The sequence below is a fragment of the Canis aureus genome, chromosome 19 (genome assembly GCF_053574225.1).
Source record: "Canis aureus isolate CA01 chromosome 19, VMU_Caureus_v.1.0, whole genome shotgun sequence".
NCBI lineage: Eukaryota > Metazoa > Chordata > Mammalia > Carnivora > Canidae > Canis > Canis aureus.
This window is the reverse complement of record NC_135629.1, coordinates 1,189,801-1,212,347: the sequence shown is the minus strand read 5'-3', so window position 1 is coordinate 1,212,347 and position 22,547 is coordinate 1,189,801. Positions and strand designations below refer to the sequence as shown.

Sequence of the window (22,547 nt, the reverse complement as noted above, 5' to 3'; positions counted from 1 at the left end):
TTGATATTCTTGGCAGCTCCCACATTTGGGGCATAAATATTCATGATTGTTAAGCCTTCTTGTTGGATAGATCCTTGAAGTATGATATATTGTCCGTCTTCATCTCTCACTACAGTCTTCGGGATAAAGTTTAATTTATCTGATATAAGGATGGCTACCCCTGCTTTCTTTTGAGGGCTATTTGAATGGTATATGTTTCTCCAATCTTTTATTTTCAGGCTGTAGGTGTCCTTATGTCTAAAATGAGTCTCTTGTAGACAGCAAATAGATGGGTCCTGCTTTTTTATCCAGTCTGAAACCTTGCACCTTTTGATGGGGTCATTAAGCCCATTCACGTTCAGAGTTACTTTTGAAAGATATGAATTTAGTGTCATCATGATACCTATTCAGTCCCTTTTTTTGTGGATTGTTCCATTGGACTTCTTCTTAAAGAGGAATTTTAAGAGTCCCCCTTAAGATTTCTTGCAGAGCTGGCTTGGTGGTCACATATTCTTTCAGTTTCTGCCTGTCTTGGAAGCTCTTTATCTCTCCTTCTATTCTAAATGAGAGCCTTGCTGGATAAAGTATTCTTGGCTGCATGTTTTTCTCCCTTTCGGGCCTGCCAGGTCTCTGTAGAGAGGTCTGCTCTTAATCTGATCTTTCTCACCATATAAGTTAGGGATTTCTTGTCTCTTGCTGCTTTAAGGATATTCTCTTTATCTTTGGAATTTGCAAGCTTCACTATTAAATGTCGAGGTTTTGAGTAGTTTTTATTGATTTTAGGGGGGGAATCTCTCTATTTCCTGGATCCGAATACCTGTTTCCCTTCCCAGATTAGGAAAGTTTTCAGCTATGATTTGTTCAAATACATATTCTGGCCCTCTGGCCCTTTCTGCGCCCTCGGGAACCCCAATTAAATGTAGATTTTTCTTCCTTAGGCTGTCACTTTTTTCCCTTAATCTATCCTCAGGATGTTTTAATTGTCTCTTTTTTCCTCAGTTTCCCTCTTTGCCATCACCTTGTCTTCTATGTCACTCACTTGTTCTTCCACCTCGTTAACCCTCGTCTTAGGACCTCTAGTTTGGATTGCACCTCATTTAATTGATTTTTAATTTCTGCCTGATTAGATCTTAATTCTGCAGTCATGAATTATCTTGAGTCCTTTATGCTTTTTTCTAGAGTCACCAGTAGCTTTATAATAGTGCTTCTGAATTGGCTTTCTGACATTGAATTGTAATCCAGGTTTTGTAACTCTGGGGGAGAGAGGACTGTTTCTGATTCTTTCTTTTGAGGTGAGGTTTTCCTTCTAGTCATTTTGCTCAGTGCATAGTGGCCATGAACAAGTTGTGTTGGGGAAAGGAGAAAAGGAGAGAAGAGAAAGAAGGAAAGAAAAAAAAGGAAGAGAAAAAAGGGGGGGCAGCAAACAGAAATTAAAAAAGAAAACAAAAAGAAAACAAAACAAAAAAACAATGGGAGTATCCTCTGATTTTGTATACTGTAAATCCCTCGACTTACCCTGAAACTTTCCAGTATTGCTTGGTCAATAATTGTTTTTCCCCTGTCCAGCTGGTCTTCTGGGGGCGGGGCCTGCTGTGCAGATTTACAGGTGTTAGCACTTGGGGGAGATGTTCATCCCCCTGCCTGGTGCAGGCGTCAGTGAGTGATGTTTATCCTGTTTATCCGGTGAGGCCGCTGTGAGGCTCAGTGGGGGTTGTTTTTCCAGTGGGGGTTGTTTTTCCTGTGAGGCCCCAGGAGGAACAACAACGGTGGTGGCGGCCGCTCTGGAGCCCTGGATTCAGCTCCTGCAGTAACTATGGAGCTCTCCCTCTGCAGGGCCTGGATGCTCCGGGGGCGGGGCCGCTGATCTGCTCTGCTTGGGGCAGTAGTGTCCCTGCTGTCCTGTGCCCTCCTGGCTTCTGCCTATCCCAGAGGGAGCACCAGATCCTGGGCTGTGTCCCTGGCGCCCTGTGCTCCCGGGCCTGCGCTGTTGGATTCGCGCTCCTGGCCCCGCAGCCACCTCTGTGCGGAGCCTCTGCCTCTGTCTGAGCCGCTTCCGAGATGCTCCGGGTCCAGCCGCGTGCTGCAGCCCTTTAGGGAGCTCGGCCTCGGGGCGTGGTGGCTCTCCCGGGGCGCAGGTGTCTGTTAGTGTCCCCGGGAGCCCAGGGCATCCCCGCCCTCCTGGGTCCTGCTCCAACTCCCTGCGAGCCCCTTTCCACCCGGGAAGGTTGGTGCAGCTCCTGCTTCTCCGGGCCGGGGCTCTCCTGTCCTGGGGACACTCACCCCGGCCTCAGCCCGGCTCCTCGCGGGGCCCCTCCCCCTGGGAGGCCTTTTGTTTTTATTTCTTTTGAACTCTTCTCACTGTAGCATTCCAGCTGGTCTCTCTTTAAATCTCAGGCCGAATTCGTAGATTTTCAGGATGATTTGAAGGTTATCTAGGTAATTTGGTGGGGACAGGTGACTTCTGAGCCCTACTCTTCTGCCATCTTTCCCCATCCCCCTCCCCCTTTTTAAATCTTATGTTTGATTTATATATAATGTTCAAGAGTTTTAATTGTATTTAATGAGAGGAATAGGAAGAAATATATCTAGCCATCTTGTCTTAAAGTGGAAATTCCTATTACATTTTCTAATTTGTCATTTATATATAGAAAATCTATTTCTTTTTCTCTATTATTTCTGTACCTTAGTTCAGGCTGCTATAATGGAGGTATAGAATGGGTCTATCATAAACACAAGAAACTTATTTTTTATAGCTTGGTGGGTGTAAGTTCAAGGTCAAGGCACTAACAAATTCTGTCTGGTGATGGCCTGCTTTCTGATTCTTAGACAGTTGTCTTTTTGTTGTGTTGTTAACATGGTGGAAGGAGTGAAGAAGCCTTTTGAGGTCTCTCTTAAAAGATTATAAGCACTAATGGCATTCATGAATGTTGTGCCCTTATAACCTAATCATTTCCAAATATAATCACATTGAGGGTTAGCTTACAACACATAGATCTGGGTCGTGGAGGGCAGCCAGTAATAGCAGCATTTTTTTTTTTTTTTTTACTGAATTTTTATTTACGTAGTGTTTCTATAGATTTTCTTGAGTTTTAGTGTCAGCTGCCAGTAGCAGTTATTTATTTTGCTTCTACTTTTTTTCCAAAGAATCTTCTTAGCTTGTCTACTTTTTCATCATGAATAGGTTTTGGAGCTCTTGAGTATTCTCACCTTTCTCTACATATTATTTTATGGTAGTGTTTTTAGCTTCTAAGCCTTATGATCATTCCTCCTCTTTCTTATTAGCTTGATGAAATATATTAACTCAGAGACAAGTGGAGACTTTTTATTGAAACTCTATTTCTGTTTGAGAAGTCAGTTGCATTCACATGTTACAGTTTTTAAAGTGTGAGTGTTTGGGGCAGAGAAGTCATACTTTTTGCAGAGTCTCAAATTCTTTGAGTGCTGAAGCCAAAAGAGAATGTGTCAAATAGATCCCAGAGGTATAGCATGAGGAAGGGGCTGCCTGAGGCCCCCCATGAATGTCCCACCCTTCCATGGATTACTAATTCCACATGCTGAGCCTTTGTTCTTCCACATTCCAGAGCTCCCTTCCACCTTAAGCCCCTTGCATGTTCTCTTTCCTCTGCCCAGAGTCCTCTCCTCCAGATTCATATGTCAGCTTATATGTCATCTTCTCTAGGGGGCTTCTAGTCTCTAGTATTCATCATACTAATATACACTTTGTTCTCTACTACCTTACCCTGGTTTATTTTCCCCTTAGAACTGGTCAATTTCAAATGATGTTTCTTGTTTGTTTCTGCTACTCACTTTTGGGGGTTTTTTCTTCCCTAAGATGTCAGTTCCATGAGGGAAGGGACAGGATTGTATCCCCATCTGCTAGAACATGCTTGCCATGTAGTAGGTGCTCAGTAAACACTCATGTAGTAGATAAATGAATGTGGATGCCTCCCGGGAGACGGTCACATGCCAAGGTGGCCTCTGCTGTCCAAAAGGTCATACAACATCCTTGGTTTTGTCTTTTCCAGAAATTAATTCCATATCAGCCCGAGTCCTGCTCTTTCTGGTGGTTCCAGGCCATCTGATTTTCTTCTACATCATCTACTTGGTGGAAGGCCATTTGGTCCCAAACAGTAAGATCTTTGTGGTGTTCTATCTGCTAGCAAGCCTAATCCAGGTAAGGATAACTATAGCAATATCAGAACAGCATTCGGTGGTTAGTTAGATTTATCTCCTTGTCCTGGGAAAGATGCTGAAGGGGTACGGGTGGTGGGTTCCTGGACATGGCAGGGTACAGCCCCCATCTTCTAAGAAGTCAACTTATGCAAGCCCAAGGGCATGATCCAGACACAGAGGCCACTCCACATTCTGCATTGCACACTTCACACTGCACATTACATACAACACATGCTATACTGCACACTTCATAAGGTACACTCCCGACAAGGAACACTCAGTACTACATATAGCATGCTGGACACACCTTACCAGAGGATCAGAGGATGATCCTGAAGTTGCAGCCAGTTGTCATGAAGCAAGTTGTTTGAGGAGATCTAGCTGATGAAATGGGCCATGCACATCACCCATCACAGATAGGGTGGGCAGAGACCCTGCTGGGGTGTTGCTAAAAGGTATATGTGGACTTTAGTCAGGGTTGGATGGTTATAAGGACATGATGAAAGAGGTCAAGCTGATGCCTGCCTCTGGGTAGTACTCTGCAGGCTGTCTGCCCAGACTAGATGGCCAGTGTCTCTCCTGGGACCAAGGTGTCCGCAGAGATAACTGGGCACTGATGGGCAATTCTAGGAGGGCAATGCTAGAACCAGGGACTGACATTTTCAAATCTCCTTGAGTTAGGACACTTGCAGTGGCTGCATGTCCCTGACTCTGAAGGATAGGCTGGGGTACAGTGAGAAACTGTCTTGAGCAGGGAAGGGGCTGGAGTCAGCCTGGGTCAGGGGACCAAGGAGCCCTGAAATGAAATGCTAGGACTGTGCAGACTAGCCAGTAGCACTTTCAGGAATGGCTTACTGTCCAAAGCTGTTCACCCAAGGGCTTCCAGAAAACCCAAATTAAAGTCCCAGTAAGGTCTGTGTCTTGAGTTTCCAAGGACAGTGAGAGGAGCTGGTGTGGCAGAGATGGTCTAACACCTAAGGATGACACGAGCAGGGCCTGACCACAGAGAGGGAGGCTAGGCAAGTATGGATGAAGGTGGCCTTTCTGCCTCTGCATGAGCTCAGAGCTGGGCATTGACCCCAAGAAAAGTGGGAGGAAGGAAACTCCCTGGAGTTGACATGGTCACCTTGGTTTCTGCCTTTGAAATCTGCTAGTGTTTCTTAGTGACACTTGGCTTTCTGACTTAGTTGTCATTTTTTGTGTGTGTCTTGCTTGCCAGGTGACGATTCTGCTGTACCTGGCAGAAGTGATGGTTCGGCTGACATGGCACCAGGCCCTGGATCCAGACAACCACTGTATCCCCTATCTCACAGGGCTGGGGGACCTCCTAGGAACTGGGCTCCTGACTCTGTGCTTTCTTATCAACTGGTTATTGAGGAGTGAAGCAGAGCTGGATGGCATCTCAGAAGCGGCATCTGGACCTCCCTAATGAACTCAGGCAGCCCCAGTTGCTCAGTAGAATTTTCCTTCACACCAGAAGGGTACAGAATACAGTTTCTCCCTGGCTGGGTCCTCAGGAAGGATGGTTGACATCCTGCCTCTGCAATGGCCCTTTGTCAGTCTGCTAATGACACTGACGCACATCTTGACTCTGGAGTTGGAACCTGAGCCTGTGAGGGTGAGGGAGGTCTGAAATCAGAAGCTTTGTTTGTGTGTCGATGTGACTGCATGTTCCTGGACATAAGTGTGTACCCCTGTGCTTGGTGAGTGCACATAAGTGCACATGTATGTGTGGAGAGCAGGGGACTCTGGCCTGAAGATGCTGAAGGAAGAGACATGTCCAGTGCACTCAAGGGATATGCTGGCCCTGTTCTGTGTCCATGCAGCTTGGATTGGGGAGGAGCAGGAAGGAGACACCTTCTATGCTCAAGCCTCAGGACTGACCTATGGCTTAAGCACAGCCTTCACTGGGTCCAAGCTTTGTGGGCCATTCTGCTGGTGTGTCTGCAAATGTGCAACCCTTTCCAGGACAGCCTTCCTTGCACACCCTCCTTCTGCTCCTAGTACTTAATCCTATCAATGTGTTTTCTCTTTTTCTTTTTATGTTTAAGCAAAACTTCTGTTTAGATTTTAACAATCAGGGAAGTATAAAATAAAACATAGATTATATTATACTTGGCCTTTGTCTCTTTTATTTTTTTTGTATATTTTTTACTGGAGTTTGACTTGCCAACATATAACCCCCAGTGCTCATCCCGTCAAGTGCCTCCCTCCGTGCCTGTCACCAGTCACCCCATCCCCCCGCCGACCTCCCTTTCCACTACCCCTTGTTCATTTCTTAGAGTTAATAGTCTGAAATGATTACTACAACTAAGGTAATACAAAAAATAAATTTAAAAGAAAACTGAGAGAGAGTGATATCAGCAGAATGGGAGACTAGGAAGCTCCAGCCCAACTTCCCCCAATGAAAACACCAAGTAAACAACACACTGACCAGTTACATATCTGTAAAACCAAGTGAACACTCAACCAAGAAAAACCTATGCTCAAAAGTGGGGATCCCATCATGTTCCCACCTTGATACCAGGGCCTACCATGTGCCAGAGGAATGCAAATCTGGGAGAGGGGAGCAGTCGTGCTTGTGGGAGCACTGGAGTGCCCTGTGTCTTCACTCATTTAACAGATGCCTGGTAGGGGGAGCACAGGACCACCCCCAAATGCCTCTTCACAACTAGTGATTAACAGAGCAAGCTCTCTGCTGACCTGAGCCTGTTACAAAGGCAGGGCTGTGTCCTGCAGAGGGAGATGAAGAACAGCATCAAGGGTGCCCTTCAGAAAGCAAAGAATGCACAACACCTTGTCCAGGCCTGCCCATGATGGCCTTCAGGCACCCAGAGCCCTGCGTCCAAGGGAAGCAGCTGCTGGCGGACATAGCCCTTCATGCTCTGCTGCATGATGGGAGTAGCTACTGGGTCCCTGGGGGATGTGCTCAGGGCATCCTCCGGTGGCCTGCATAGATGTCGGCCATCCTCTTATTTTTTGAACCTAGGCAAGAGCAGCTACCTAGGCATTTTGGCTGATCAAGCTGCAGACCCACCAAGAAAGTTGAGGGAGTGATGAGCAACACGTGTACTTCTTTCCCTTACCCTTTTTGTGGCAGGCACTGCGCATTTACACGGCTTTGTGTTCCTGCTGAGAAACTGCATCCTCTGCTCTTTCTCCTGGGTCCTGTAATGGAGAAGGTTTGACAGCTGAAAGGAAGGGAAGATTTCAAGTATGACCAGAGTCACCTAGGGTAGAACTAGACCGTGTGCAGGGAGTCTAGGGCAGAGCCAGACAAAAAGCCAAAGGCTGGCTTTTTGACTCACAGCCTGGCTCCCTGCTGGGCCATTCAGGACAGATCACTCACCATGAATCAGTGGTGCAGGCCCAGGGTCAGGTGCTGGGCAGTGCTAAGGAAGGGGATGAGAGTGGCTGCAGAGATTTCCTAGACCCTGATGAGGCAAGGCTTCCAGTGCCTGGATGATACCAGGATCTACAGGGCCAGAGTCCTAGAAAGAGAAAATGGATAAGCGGTATACAGAGGATCTATGGGGACAAAGAGAGGAAGTGAAAAAGGATGAAGGAGCAAATACATTAGAGGCACCATACTTCTTCATTCCTTGGAACCTTTGAATGCACAGACTTGTTCAGGTGGACAGCACAGCAATGATTTCAGGGTGAATGGGGGAAAGGAAAGTGCAAAGCAATAGGCAGTGATATCCTAGACCCCACTTCTCCAGAGTTAAGGTGCCCTGAATTCCAGATGATCTATCCCTTCCTCAAGTCCTCCCCATCCTGGGTCTTTCTCCTATGTATTGAGGAACTTGACCTCTGTCCTCCAACCTACACTTCCATCCCATTATCTTGTGAAGATTTAGAGAGAATGAGAGAAAACTACGGGACAGTAACTTGTCCAATACACCTTAGTCTTTAAGTGAGGTCCTTGGAGATGTGAAGAGTATGGCCACATGAACACATGCTACTATGTGCCAGTGTTTACCCTGGACATTGGAAAGAGAGGATGAGGATGGATGTTCTGGAGAAGCTTGAGGAAATGACAGCATGTGTTGAGGGTGGCAAGGCCCAAAGTAGAATGGAGCACGTGCAGAGCCCCACAGCAAACAGTCTTTAACGAATCCAGCTGTGTGAGTGCTCTTGATGGAGGAGCCAGGGTGAGGACAGAGACATGAAGGTGATGTGACATGTCCTGTCAGTTAATAGAGTTTACTTCTTACCCATCACCTGGCACAGCCTACAGGTCTCCAGGCTCAGGTATCTGGGAGCGAGTTCCTGTGTCCCTGCAGATTATGTGCCCCATAGGTCAATGAGAAGAAAGATCCTAACTCTTTCATGCATGATTCCAAAGTGATCTCAACGAGACAGAACCGAGATTGGACATTTGATTTTGGCAAAGAGGGGAAAGTGTAGGGAAAGGTACTTTTTAGAAAGTGAGAACAGATGTTCACAAACCCCGCACACTGAACTCATGTTTTCTACTATTATGTCACTATTATGTCACTACTATTTATGTTATAAAGTAGACGAATCTGATTCCTACACATAACTCATTTTCTTTCCTGATTCATATGCAACTTGTTCAGTCTCCAAATGAGCAGTTCCAACACAACTCCTCCCAGGGAATCTCTCCCATTTGGTTTACTCAGCATTGTTTCCTACCTGGAGATTTTCCCATCTCATTCCTTCAATCCTCAAGGTTCTCCACACACAAATCTAGGGAAAAACAGCGTTAGCAATATTGTTGTTAGTAGGGGACCAGCCACTCCTCCTACTTTCATTGAGGGTGTGGTCAGTCATCAACTATCTCCTGGATCTTTCTAGTGGATTCTCAGACCCTTACTGACTCGAAGCTAGAGAGCATTATTGTAAGTGTAATAAGCCAATCACAGAAACACAAATACCATGTGTTTGTGTGACCACAAGGTATGTAAATAGTCCAAGTCATGGAAGTAGAGAGTAGAGGATATGCCAGGACACCTGCACCCCAATGTTCATAGCAGCAATGTCCACAATAGCCAAACAGTGGAAGGAACCTCGGTGTCCATCGGCAATGAATGGATACAGACGATGTGGTCTATGTATACAGTGGAATATTACTCAGCCATCAGAAGTGATGAATCCCCACCATTTGCTTTGACATGGATGGAACTGGAGGGTATTATGCTGAGTGAAGTAAGTCAGAAGGAGAAGGACAAACATTATATGGTCGCATTCATTTGGGGAATATAAAAATACTGAAAATGAATAAAGGGGAAGGGAGAGCAAATGAGGGGGAAATATCAGTGAGGGAGACAGAACACGAGAGACTCCTAACTCTGGGAAATGAACAAGGGGTAGTGGAAGGGGAGGTTGGTGGGGGGATGGGGTGTCTGAGTGTCACACACTGTGGGGGGTACCTGACGGGATGAGTACTGGGGGTTATACTATATGTTGGCAAATCAAACTCCAAAAGAAAAAAATGTCATTTTTATGAAATTTCCCCAGTGCCTGAGAGAGAAGAGAACTCTTCAAGTGCCAGCAATAATTAGAAAGAAGGACAAAAAGCACGGAAGTTCTGGACACTGGGCAATTTGGAGAGGTCATTTGATGAATGCAGAACTTCAGATGGACAGCGTTTTTCTTTCCATACTTAAAATCTGTCCCTCCAACTCTGGGTTGGCTTCTCTGTCTGGCTGAAGAGAAACCAATGAAATTTTGAGGACTCTCGTTTTGCTCCAGGGAAGTTTCTGTCAACATTTTCTTCTTATCTTCATGTTTCACAAAGTTATATCACATGCAAAGTGTTGGTCCCATGATAGATATCCTGCTTGGACTTTTCTGAGACGTATGGGTTTGTAGTTCAGGTACATGAAAGACAAGTTTTCTGTCATTAGTACTTCAAGTATTTATTTCTTTTAATTCTATGTCCCGTGTTTTCTTCTCCTTGTAGTATTTCCCTACACAGATGTTATATCCTTTCTCATTCTCCACAGTTCCTGACTGTTCTCATTGGTCTGTTTTGGGTTATATTTAAGTTTGTGAAAGTCCTGGGGCGCTACCTGCAAGCTCACTGAATGCTCCATGCTCAGGAGCTCACTAAATTCCTGTGTGGTTAGCATGATTTTAATGTCTACAGTTGCCATTTGATCCTTCCCCAGAAAGTCCACCTCTCTGCTTACAGTGGCCATCACTTCTTTTTTATTTTTTTCTTTTTCTCTTGTTTCAGATTTTAGTCCTACGTACTGTCTTTGAGGTTTTGTGATATACATATAAACTGAAGTGGATTCAGTGGATTCCTACAACTCTCCATAGTAAAGTCACTTTTCTCCCATCCTTCTGATTTGGAAGGTCTAAGAAGAAAGACTGCCTTGAACCCCCTCGGTAGAGACGATACCCGGTCCTCCTCACTACCCATACAGTAGTCAAACTTCAGGAACTTGACTTTTAGGTCCACATGTCCCAGTTAAAAGAGACTTTAGACTCTTGGAATTGCACTTCAGCTAGAAATCTAAACTTAAAATTGACGAGGGAGGTGACTCCTGGAAATAGATGGCATCTCAAGGGGACAGGTCTCTCAAGTTCACAGATCAAGATCTTTTTTTCTTAAAGATTTTTTTACTTCTATATTTATGAGAGAAAGAGGGAGAGAGAGAGAGAGAGAGACGCAGAGACACAGGCAGAGGGAGAAGTAGGCTCCATGCCAGGAGCCGGACGTGGGACTGGATCCCGGGACTCCGGGACCAGGCCCTGGCCCAAAGGCAGGCGCCACACCTCTGCGCCACCCAGGGATCCCCAGATGAAGATCTTAAAAGAATGCTTGATTTCCTGGCGGCGGGCTCCAACCGGGAGCGCCCAGGGCGGCGGGCAGGTGGGGCGCCTCCCGAGCCGCCGCCAAGCCTCCATCAGGGACCACCGGGCCAGGCCGCCGCCGCCTCTGCAGGGAGCGCCGGAGCCCGCCGAGGAGAGACAAACTAACATACCCGCGTGTGCCCTGGGCCTGTGAGCTCCCGGGCCGCCTGGCCACTAGGAAAGACCACAAGGAGGAGGCCGCGGGCGCCGGCCTCTGATAGCAAGCTCCTCCGCCTGGGCCTGGGCCTGGGCCTGGGCCTGGGCCTCCCCGCCCCCGGGCCACGAAGGACGCCCCCCGCCGGGAGTCTGCTGCCGTGTCAGATCTGCTTCAGTGACTCCAGCCCCAGTCGAAGGCCCAAGCTGCTGCACTGCAAACACACCTGCTGCTCCGTGGGCCTCCAGCAGAGGAGGACGAGCTGGGGCATCACCAAGCTGCCCCCGGGCTTCTCCGTGTCACAGCTCCCCAACGACCCCGAGGTCCTGGCGGTCATCACCATTCGGCACGCGACCCAGCACACCCCGGGCTTCATCAGACTTCCCAGCGAAGGGGTGCTACATGCTGCCCTTGCCCATCTCCAAGGAGCGAGCGCTGCTGCCCAGAGACGTGGGCTGCCGCCTGCTGCCCCGGGGCCAGCAGAAGCTCGTCACGGAGGGTGGTGACGATCCCTGGGGAACAGCAGCCCCAGCAAGGGCGTCGGGGGGACCGCCCCAGGAGGCGGCGGCGGCGGGGTGCAAAGCTCCACCTGGTCTCGGGTGTGCACTGTGATCCTGTGGCCTGCGTCCTGGTCTTCCTCCTGGGCGTCGCGCTGCACAACCCGTCTTGCATTGCTAAGCGCTTCACTGTGGTATCCTGTGGCTGAGCGGGCCTGCGGCAAAGTCTCTCGTGGGTGCCAACTAGGACTTGAGCAGCTGTTGGTAATGGGATCCCAGCGAGAAGGTGGGGGGGCGACGCTGAGCATTTGGTGCCAGCGCTGGCCTCAGGGCTGCCCCTTGATTAAGGGAAGACAATCCCGGAGGGCAGAGGAGAGGTCTCCACAGGGTGCCAGGCAAATCATTCTGAGTGTTGGTGGCAACAGCTTCGAAGATGATTGCATGCATCCTCATAAGCATTTAGGAAATGCACCGTAATTTCTGATTGTTCAAAATCATGTTACGAGAGAAACGTTTTCTACTTAAACTTCAAACCGTGCAAATGCATACGATGTGATTTTCTCTAAAGGTGGTAGCTTAAAACAAAGATGCTTTGTATACAAGTAGAATTAGTCCTGAGAATCCAGGTAAAAATTCAGCAGGGACATGCAGTGCTGGTTTCTTTCCCCTTTTTAATGGAAATCCAGTCTCCTTTAGTTGCTAAGGCTTTTTATACCTTTTGAATGGCACCCAAATTAAAGTAAGTGAAGTGGAGGGTCATTTTTTGGAAGAAAACATTTGCACAAGTGTTCCTGGTGTGTTGTGTTTTGTTAGGTACCTTCATTTTTCTTCCCTTGTAATTAGAGCTTCCTACCCTTTTATGAAACTGAAAGCCCAAAGAGGGAGCAGTAAACTGAGTAATAACAAGAAATACCTAATCCCACAGGAACCCTATAGGCCAATTGTTCTCAAGCCATCTCATGAGATAAGAATTTTAAATGTAAATATTGTGTATTTGTGTGTGCATGCATGCATGTGTCCTTTGACTTACCTCAGGTTTTGAATCTTTTCAGAAGAATCCCAGGAGTAAGACGTCATGGGCCCAAATGGGTCCAGGGTCTGACACAGTGGCCACCTCTTGGGCACCGGGACCCGCTCAGTTAAGTGTCACCCACTCGTCACGTCCAACATTTGCTCCTCTTCCGTGTATTCAAGTCCCGTTATCTGTGAGGCACAAATGGAAAGTAACAGAAGACTCTGTCTTTTCTCCTGGTTTGGAGGTGTCCTAGTAGATATGAGTGTTGTTCTCCCATGACAAACCCGGACTGACATTTTAATAGACAGTCCATGATTACTTTGTGAAAGATGTCGTGCTGTGAGACTTAAACCGTCTAGGACTCTAGTTTCCTCTTGTTGGGATAAGTGAGAAGATCTCTTGTACTTCAAAATGTTTCTACTGAGAAAAGTGACAAGGTAAACTAACAACTCACATTCCCAACTTAAGTGGATCAGTTCATCCTCAATTCTCAAATATTCTTAAATGTGTAGTGGCCTACAGATGGTTGTGAAGAAAGATCTGCTGGCATAAGTGGTAGAGATTCTTGTGCCTGGATGTGTGTGCATTCAGAAATAGCTGGGAACTTTTACAGTTCTAATTTCTTTTATGGAATTCATGAAGCAAGCGTATTTGAAAGCTCAAAGTAGAAATTAGGTTAAAATGCCATTTCATTGTGTGAGCTATTGGGCATTCTACAACAAATAGTCTAGGGTTTATTTGGTATTAATAAATTAGGTGTCATATTCACTGAATACTATCCTCTATTACATAACCTACTATCCCATTGGGTCAGCATCCACTTCACAAAATCGGCCAGGCTGCCGTGACGCATTGTCTGACCTCATTTCTATTCCTCTTGGAGGAAAAAAAAAATCCACCAAAATGTTGCATTAAGAATGTTACATTTCAAATAGACTTTACCCTTGGGATTTTCAGCCAGGCCATATCAGAGATAATTTTGTGAATGATATCTGCATCTGTTTATGTACAGTATGAAATGACTGGCCCTGTAGTGCAGTATGTCCTAGAGTCCAGTGTGTTAAATAGGTTGGCTACAGACAGATGTGTGTGGCCATAGAGCCCTGCGTTTCTTAGTGCCAAGCTGTAGAGTAAAATTGTCCACGTAACTGAAGGACAATCCCATGCTAGAGCTGCAGTTGAGCAGTGCAAAATTAATCAGCTCTGTGATATTCTTGACTTTACAATTTAAGCTAACAGTAATAGCAAGATCAGAATTTCCTGTGTGAGTCTTACTGACATAAGAAATATTGTTTAAATGGATTCTGTCTCCAGTTACTTGTACATTGCCTCTTATGGTGCGCTGTTGTGCACACGTGTAAGTGCGCGTGTGTTTGTGTGTGCGTGTCACACCTGAGCCTGCAGATAGAATTTTTGTAGACTGGCTGTTTCACTGTTAGCTGGCATCCCATTGCTCTGGCCACTTCTGGCATTCCCTCACAACACGAACAACTCATCTGCCCTTTGTGACAAAAGTCCAGTGACAGACTCCGCCGGAATTCACAGTTGCACATGAGTGAAACATTCACAACTGAAAGCACCGAGAGTCAGAGCCGAAGGCAATCCCTGGTGGCTTCATTCTGTACATGAGCCCGTGGAGGCCCACAGAGGTAGGTGGGCCCTTGACATTCTGCAGCAAAAGGGAGATGAGAACCGCATTATAGTTTCTCTTGCTCCTTCTTATGCCTGTTGACATCTCTGTCGGGCCGTGAGCCTTTGGAGGGTGATGAATACTCTTTACAGACTCAGCTATTGCTGTAGGTTGTTTCTTTAAATATATATATATTCCTAGATACGTCCGTTAGATTACTCCTTTCTGCCCCTGGACGCCGCTGAGTAAGCATCGTTAAAGTCTCCCCTCCCACCGCGGTCACGTCTAAGTCAGAGTCTCCCAAAGAGCCCGAGCAGCTGTGGAAGCTCTTCATCGGAGGTCTGAGCTTCGAAACAACCGATGAGAGTCTGAGGACCCATTTTGAGCAATGGGGGACGCTTATGGACTGTGTGGTAATGAGAGAGCCCAACACCAAGTGCTCCAGAGGCTTTGGGTTCTCACCTACGCCACCGTGGAGGAGGCGGACGGGCCATGAAGGCCCGGCCGCTCGAGGTGGCCGGAAGAGTCGTGGAACCAAAGAGGGCTGTCTCCCGAGAAGATTCTCAAAGACCCGGTGCCCACTTAACTGTGAAAAGGATTTTTGTTGGTGGCATTAAAGAAGACACTGAAGAACATCATCTAAGAGATTATTTTGAACAGTATGGGAAAATTGAAGTGATTGAGATTGAGTGACTGACCAAGGCAGTGGCAAAAAGAGAGGTTTTGCTTTTGTGACCTTTGACGACCAGGACTCTGTAGACAAGATTGTCATTCAAAAATCCCATACTGTGAATGGCCACAACTGTGAAGTAAGGAAAGCCCTATCGAAGCAAGAGATGGCTAGTGCTTCGTCCAGCCAAAGAGGCCGAAGTGGTTCTGGAAACGTTGGTGGTGGTCGTGGAGGTGGTTTTGGTGGGAATGACAACTTTGGTTGTGGAGGAAACTTCAGTGGTCGAGGTGGCTTTGGTGGCAGTCGAGGTGGTGGTGGATACGGTGGCAGTGGGGATGGCTATAATGGATTTGGTAATGATGGAAGCAACTTTGGAGGTGGCGGAAGCTATAACGATTTTGGCAATTACAACAATCAATCCTCAAATTTTGGACCCATGAAAGGAGGAAGTTTTGGAGGCAGAAGCTCTGGCCCCTATGATGGTGGAGGCCAATACTTTGCCAAACCATGAAACCAAGGTGGCTATGGCGGTTCCAGCAGCAGCAGCAGCAGCAGCAGCATCTATGGCAGTGGCAGAAGGTTTTAATTAATGGCAGGAAACAAAGCTTAGCAGAAGTGACAGGGAAGCTACAGGTTACAACAGATTTGTGAACTCAGCCAAGCACAGTGGGCGGGGCCTAGCTGCTACAAAGAAGACATGTTTTAGACAATACTCATGTATTGGCAAAAAACTCCAGGACTATATTTGTGACTAATTGTATAACAGGTTATTTTAGTTTCTGTTCTAAATTTCTGTTCTAATTTTAGTTCTGTTCTGTGGAAAGTGCAAAGCATTCCAACAAAGGGTTTTAATGTAGATTTTTTTTGCACCCATGCTGTTGATTGCTAAATGTAATAGTCTGATCATGACGCTGAATAAATGTGTCTTTAAAAAAATATATATATATACATATATATATATTCCTGGGGGAGGAGGGGCAAGATGGCGGAAGAGTAGGGTCCCCAAGTCACCTGTCCCCACCAAATTACCTAGATAACCTTCAAACCATCCTGAAAATCTATGAATTCTGCCTGAGATTTAAAGAGAGAACTCAGCCAAGTTCTCTCAATGAAAATCTATGAATTCTGCCTGAGATTTAAAGAGAGAACAGCTGGAATGCTACAGTGAGAAGAGTTCGCGCTTCTATCAAGGTAGGAAGACGGGGAAAAAGAAATAAAGAAACAAAAGGCCTCCAAGGGGGAGGGGCCCCACGAGGAGCTGGGCTGAGGCCGGGGCGAGTGTCCCCAGGACAGGAGAGCCCCGTCCCGGAGACGCAGGAGCTGCACCGACCTTCCCGGGCGGAAAGGGGCTGCAGGGAGGTGGAGCAGGACCCAGGGGGGCGGGGATGCCCTCGGGCTCCTGGGGACACTAACAGACACCTGCGCCCCGGGGGAGTGCGCCACACCCCGCAGCCGAGCTCCCTAAAGGGCTGCAGCGCGCACGGGGGACCCGGAGCAGCTCGGAGGGGCTCGGGCGGCGGCTCCGCGGAGGGGGCTGCGGGGCGGGAGCAGCTGGGGGGGCTTGGGGGCGGCTCCGCGGAGGGGGCTGCGTGGCCCCGGGAGCAGCTCGGAAGGCTCGGGGGCGGCTCCGCGGAGGGGGCTGCGGGGCGGGAGCAGCTCGGGGGGACTCGGGGGCGGCTCCGCGGAGGGGGCTGCAGGGCGGGAGCAGCTGGGGGGCTCGGGGGCGGCTCCGCGGAGGGAGCTGCGGGGCGGGAGCAGCTCGGGGGGACTCGGGGGGACTCGGGGGGACTCGGGGGCGGCTCCACGGAGGGGGCTGCGGGGCGGGAGCAGCTGGGGGGGCTCGGGGGCGGCTCCGCGGAGGGGGCTGCGCTGCAGGGAGTGCGAATCCAACAGCGCAGGCCCCGGAGCACAGGGCGCGGGGACACAGCCCAGGATCCGGCCTCCCCCCGGGACAGGCAGAGGCCGGGAGGGCCCAGGACAGCGAGGAAGCTCCTGCCCAAGCTGAGCAGATCAGTGGCCCCGCCCCGGAGCCTCCAGGCCCTGCAGACAGAGAGTTTGGGAGTTACTGAGGGAGCTGATCCAGGGCTCCAGAGCTGGCCCCGCCGCTGGGGTTGTTCCTCCTGGGGCCTCACGGGGCAAACAACCCCCCCTGAGCCCTGCACCAGGCAGGGGGCTGGGAAGCTCCCCCAAGTGCTAACACCTGAAAATCAGCACAACAGGCACCACCCCAGAAGACCAGCTAGACGGACAAGTTCCAGGGGAAGTCAAGGGACTTAAAGTATACAGAATCAGAAAATTCTGTTCCCTGTGGGTTTTTTGTTGTTTTTTTTTTTTATTTCTGTTCACTTCCCCCACTCTTTTTTCTTCTCTTTTTTTCTCATTTTCTTCCTTTTTTCTTTTTTCTTTTTTTCTTTTCTTTCCTTCTTTCTCTCCTCTCTTTTTCTCCTTTTCCCAATGCAACTTGTTTTGGGCCACTCTGCACTGAGCAAAATGACTAGAAGGAAAACCTCACCTCAAAAGAATTAGGAACAGTCCTCTCTCCCACACAGTTACATCTGGATTACAATTCAATGTCAGAAAGCCAATTCAGAAGCACTATTTACACAGCTACTGGTGGCTCTAGAAAAAAGCATAAAGGACTCAAGAGACTTCATGACTGCAGAACTTAGATCCAATCAGGCAGAAATTAAAAATCAATTGAATGAGATGCAATCCAAACTAGAAGTCCTAATGACGAGGGTTAACGAGGTAGAAGAACGAGGGAGTGACATAGAAGACAAGGTGATGGCAAAGAGGGAAACTGATGAAAAAAGAGACAAACAATTAAAAGACTATGGGGATAGATTAAGGGAAATAAACGACAGCCTGAGGAAGAAAAACCTACATTTAATTGGGGTTCCCAAGGACGCCGAAAGGGACAGAGGGCCAGAATATGTATTTGAACAAATCATAGCTGAAAACTTTCCTAATCTGGGAAGGGAAACAGGCATTCAGATCCAGGAAATAGAGAGATACCCCCCTAAAATCAATAAAAACCGTTCAACTACTTGACATTTAATAGTTAAGCTTGCAAATTCCAAAGATAAAGAGAAGATCCTTAAAGCAGAAAGAGACAAGAAATCCCTGACTTTTATGGGGAGGAGTATTGGGGTAAGAGAAGACCTCCCACAGAGACCTGGCAGGCCAGAAAGGGCTGGCAAGATATATTCGGGGTCCTCAATGAGAAGAACATGCAACCAAGAATACTTTATCCAGCAAGGCTCTCATTCAGAATGGAAGGAGAGATACAGAGCTTCCAAGACAGGCAGGAACTGAAAGAATATGTGACCTCTAAACCAGCTCTGCAAGAAACAGTAAGGGGGGCTCTTAAAATTCCCCTTTAAGAAGAAGTTCAGTGGAACAATCCACAAAAACAAGGACTGAATAGGTATCATGATGAAACTATACTCATATCTTTTGATAGTAACTCTGAAGGTGAACGGGCTTAATGACCCCATCAAAAGGCACAGGGTGTCAGACTGGATAAAGGATCTATCCAACAAGTGGACTTAACAATCCTCAGTATATATGCCCCGAATGTGGGAGCTGCCAAATATATCAATCAATTAATAACCAAAATTAAGACATACTTAGATAATAATACACTTATACTTGGTGACTTCAATCTAGCGCTTTCTATACTCGATAGGTCTTCTAAACACAACATCTCCAAAGAAAGGAGAGCTTTAAATGATACAGTGGACCAGATGGATTTCACAGATATCTACAGAACTTTACATCCAAACTCAACTGAATACACATTCTTCTCAAGTGCACATGGAACTTTCTCCAGAATAGACCACATACTGGGTCACAAATCGGGTCTGAACCGATACCAAAAGATTGGGATCGTCCCCTGCATATTCTCAGACCATAATGCCTTGAAATTAGAACTAAATCACAACAAGATGTTTGGAAGGACTTCAAACACGTGGAGGTTAAGGACCAAACTGCTAAAAGATGAAAGGGTCAACCAGGAAATTAAGGAATAATTAAAAAGATTCATGGAAACTAATGAGAATGAAGATATAACCGTTGCCGCAAAAGCAGTCCTGAGGGAAAAATACATCACAATACAAGCATCCATTCAAAAACTGGAAAGAACTCAAATACAAAGGCTAACCTTACACCTAAAGGAGCTAGAGAAAAAACAGCAAATAGATCCTACATTCAGCAGAAGAAGAGAGTTCATAAAGATTCGAGCAGAACTCAACGACATTGAGACCAGAAGAACTATGGAACAGATCAACAAAACCAGGAGTTCGTTCTTTGAAAGAGTCAATAAGATAGATAAGCCATTACCCAGCCTTATTAAAAAGAAGAGAGAGAAGACTCAAATTAATAAAATCATGAATGAGAAAGGAGAGATCACTACCAACACCAAGGAAATACAAACGATTTTAAAAACATATTATCAACACCTATACGCCAATAAATTAGGCAATCTAGAAGAAATGGACGCATTCCTGGAAAGCCACAAACTACCAAAACTGGAACAGGAAGACATAGAAAACCTGAACAGGCCAATAACCAGGGAGGAGATTGAAGCAGTCATCAAAAACCTCCCAAGACACAAAAGTCCAGGGCCATATGGCTTCCCTGGGGAATTCTATCAAATGTTTAGAGAAGAAACCATACCTATTCTACTAAAGCTGTTTGGAAAAACAGAAAGAGATGGAGTACTTCCAAATTCATTCTATGAGGCCAGCATCACCTTAATTCCAAAACCAGACAAAGACCCCACCAAAAAGGAGAATTACAGACCAATATCCCTGATGAACATGGATGCAAAAATTCTCAACAAGATACTAGCCAATAGGATCCAACAGTACATTAAGAAAATTACTCACCATGACCAAGTAGGATTCATCCCCGGGACACAAGGCTGGTTCAACACTTGTAAAACAATCAATGTGATTCATCATATCAGCAAGAGAAAAACCAAGAACCATATGATCCTCTCATTAGATGCAGAGAAAGCATTTGACAAAATACAGCATCCATTCCTGATCAAGACTCTTCAGAGTGTAGGGATAGAGGAAACATTCCTCAACATCTTAAAAACCATCTACGAAAAGCCCACAGCAAATATTCTCAATGGGGAAGCACTGGGAGCCTTTCCCCTAAGATCAGGAACAAGACAGGGATGTCCACTCTCACCACTGCTATTCAACATAGTACTGGAAGTCCTAGCCTCAGCAATCAGACAACAAAAAGACAGTAAAGGCATTCAAATTGGCAAAGAAGAAGTAAAACACTCTCTCTTCGTCAATGACATGATACTGTACCTAGAAAACCCAAAAGCCTCCACCCCAAGATTGCTAGAACTCATACAGCAATTTGGTAGTGTGGCAGGATACAAAATCAATGCCCAGAAATCAGTGGCATTTCTATACACTAACAATGAGACTGAAGAAAGAGAAATTTTTTTTCTATGTGAAGAGAGAGAAATTAAGGAGTCAATCCCATTTACAATTGCACCCAAAAGCATAAGATACCTAGGAATGAACCTAACGAAAGAGGTAAAGGATCTATACCCTAAAAACTATAGACACTTCTTAAAGAAATTGAGGAAGACACAAAGAGATGGAAAAATATTCCATGCTCATGGATTGGCAGAATTAATATTGTGAAAATGTCGATGTTACCCAGGGCAATTTACACGTTTAATGCAATCCCTATCAAAATACCATGGACTTTCTTCAGAGAGTTAGAACAAATTATTTTAAGATTTGTGTGGAATCAGAAAAGACCCTGAATTGCCAGGGAAATTTTAAAAAAGAAAACCATAGCTGGGGGCATCACAATGCCAGATTTCAGGTTGTACTACAAAGCTGTGGTCATCAAGACAGTGTGGTACTGGCACAAAAACAGACACATAGATCAATGGAACAGAATAGAGAATCCAGAAGTGGACCCTCAACTTTATGGTCAACTAATATTTGATAAAGGAGGAAAGACTATCCACTGAAAGAAAGACAGTCTCTTCAATAAATGGTGCTGGGAAAATTGGACATCCACATGCAGAAGAATGAAACTAGACCACTCTCTTTCACCATACACAAAGATAAACTCAAACTGGATGAAAGATCTAAATGTGAGACAAGATTGCATCAAAATCCTAGAGGAGAACACAGGCAACACCCATTTTGAACTTGGCCACAGCAACTTCTTGCAAGATACATACATGAAGGCAAAAGAAACAAAAGCAAAAATGAACTATTAGGACTTCTTCAAGATAAGAAGCTTTTGCACAGCAAAGGATACAGTCAACAAAACTCAAAGACAACCTGCAGAATGGGAGAAGATATTTGCAAATGACGTATCAGATAAAGGGATAGTTTCCAAGATCTATAAAGAACTTATTAAACTCAACACCGAGAAACAAGCAATCCAATAATGAAATGGAAAAAAAGACATGAAGAGAAATCTCACAGAGGAAGACATAGACATGGCCAACATGCACATGAGAAAATGCTCTGCATCACTTGCCACCCCTAGTTCGTTTGCCAGAGTCAGGAGTCTTTATGTTCTGTCTCCCTTTCAGATATTTCCTACCTATTTCTTCTCCCTTCCCTTCTATTCCCTTTCATTATTATTTATATTCCCCAAATGAATGAGAACATATGTTTGTCCTTCTCCGATTGACTTACTTCACTCAGCATAATACCCTCCAGTTCCATCCATGTTGAAGCAAATGGTGGGTAATTGTCGTCTCTAATGGCTGAGGAATATTCCATTGTATACATAAACCACATCTTCTTTATCCATTCATCTTTCGATGGACACCGAGGCTCCTTCCACAGTTTGGCTATTGTGGACATTGCTGCTAGAAACATCGGGGTGCAGGTGTCCTGGCGTTTCACTGCATCTGTATCATTGGGGTAAATCCCCAGCAGGGCAATTGATGGGTCGCAGTACTAGGTATTTATCCAAAGGATAAACATAGTAATTTGAAGGGGCACACGCACACCAAGGGTTATAGCAGCATTATCAACAACAGGAAAAATATGGAAAGAGCCTAGATGTCCATCAACAGATGAAAGGATAAAGATGTGATATACATATTATATACAAATTATTATTTATATTTATAGATATATAAATATTAGTCATCAGAAAATGAAATTTTGGCATTTGTAACTACATGCATGAAAGTGGAGGGTATTATTATGAGTGAAATAAGTCAGTCAGAGAAAGACAAATTATTTTCTTCCACTTATATGTGGAATTTAAGAAACAAAACACATGAACATTGGGGAAGGGAAGAAAAAATCAGATGAAAATGGAGAGGGAGACAAACAGTAAGAGACTCTATAGGAAACAAACTGAGGATTACTGGAGGGGAGATGGGTGGGTGGATGAGGTAACTGGGTGATGGGCGTTAAGGAGGGCACTTGATGTCATGAGCACTGGGTGTTATGTGCATCTGGTGAATCACTAAATCCTGCCTCTGAAAGTAATAATACATTATATATTAATCAAATGGAATTTATTTTTATTTATTTTTGTTTATTTATTAATTCATGATAGACACAGAGAGAGAGAGAAAGAGGCAGAGA

General features: G+C 46.0%; 1 protein-coding gene, 1 long non-coding RNA gene and 1 pseudogene across 11 annotated transcripts in view; 2 read left to right on the top strand and 1 right to left on the bottom strand.

Moving 5' to 3' along the window:
* Positions 1-6,266, top strand: part of SLC41A3 (solute carrier family 41 member 3) — an 84,726-nt gene extending 78,460 nt beyond the window's left edge. For all 10 annotated transcript variants that reach the window (XM_077857549.1, XM_077857548.1, XM_077857551.1 and 7 more), the window contains 2 exons: positions 4,005-4,153; positions 5,372-6,266. In XM_077857549.1, coding sequence (XP_077713675.1) covers positions 4,005-4,153; positions 5,372-5,581 — 359 coding nt within the window. In that variant the 3' untranslated portion in view covers positions 5,582-6,266. The remainder of the gene's footprint in view (positions 1-4,004; positions 4,154-5,371) is intronic.
* A 931-nt stretch (positions 6,267-7,197) lies between these two features.
* LOC144291151 (uncharacterized) lies at positions 7,198-9,025 on the bottom strand. The gene is made up of 3 exons (XR_013358492.1): positions 8,812-9,025; positions 7,502-7,643; positions 7,198-7,320 (listed from the first exon to the last, which is right to left on the bottom strand). It is a non-coding gene; the product is annotated as an uncharacterized LOC144291151 (long non-coding RNA).
* A 1,919-nt stretch (positions 9,026-10,944) lies between these two features.
* LOC144291070 (E3 ubiquitin-protein ligase RNF152-like) lies at positions 10,945-11,840 on the top strand (annotated as a pseudogene).
* The last annotated feature ends 10,707 nt before the right edge of the window (positions 11,841-22,547 follow it).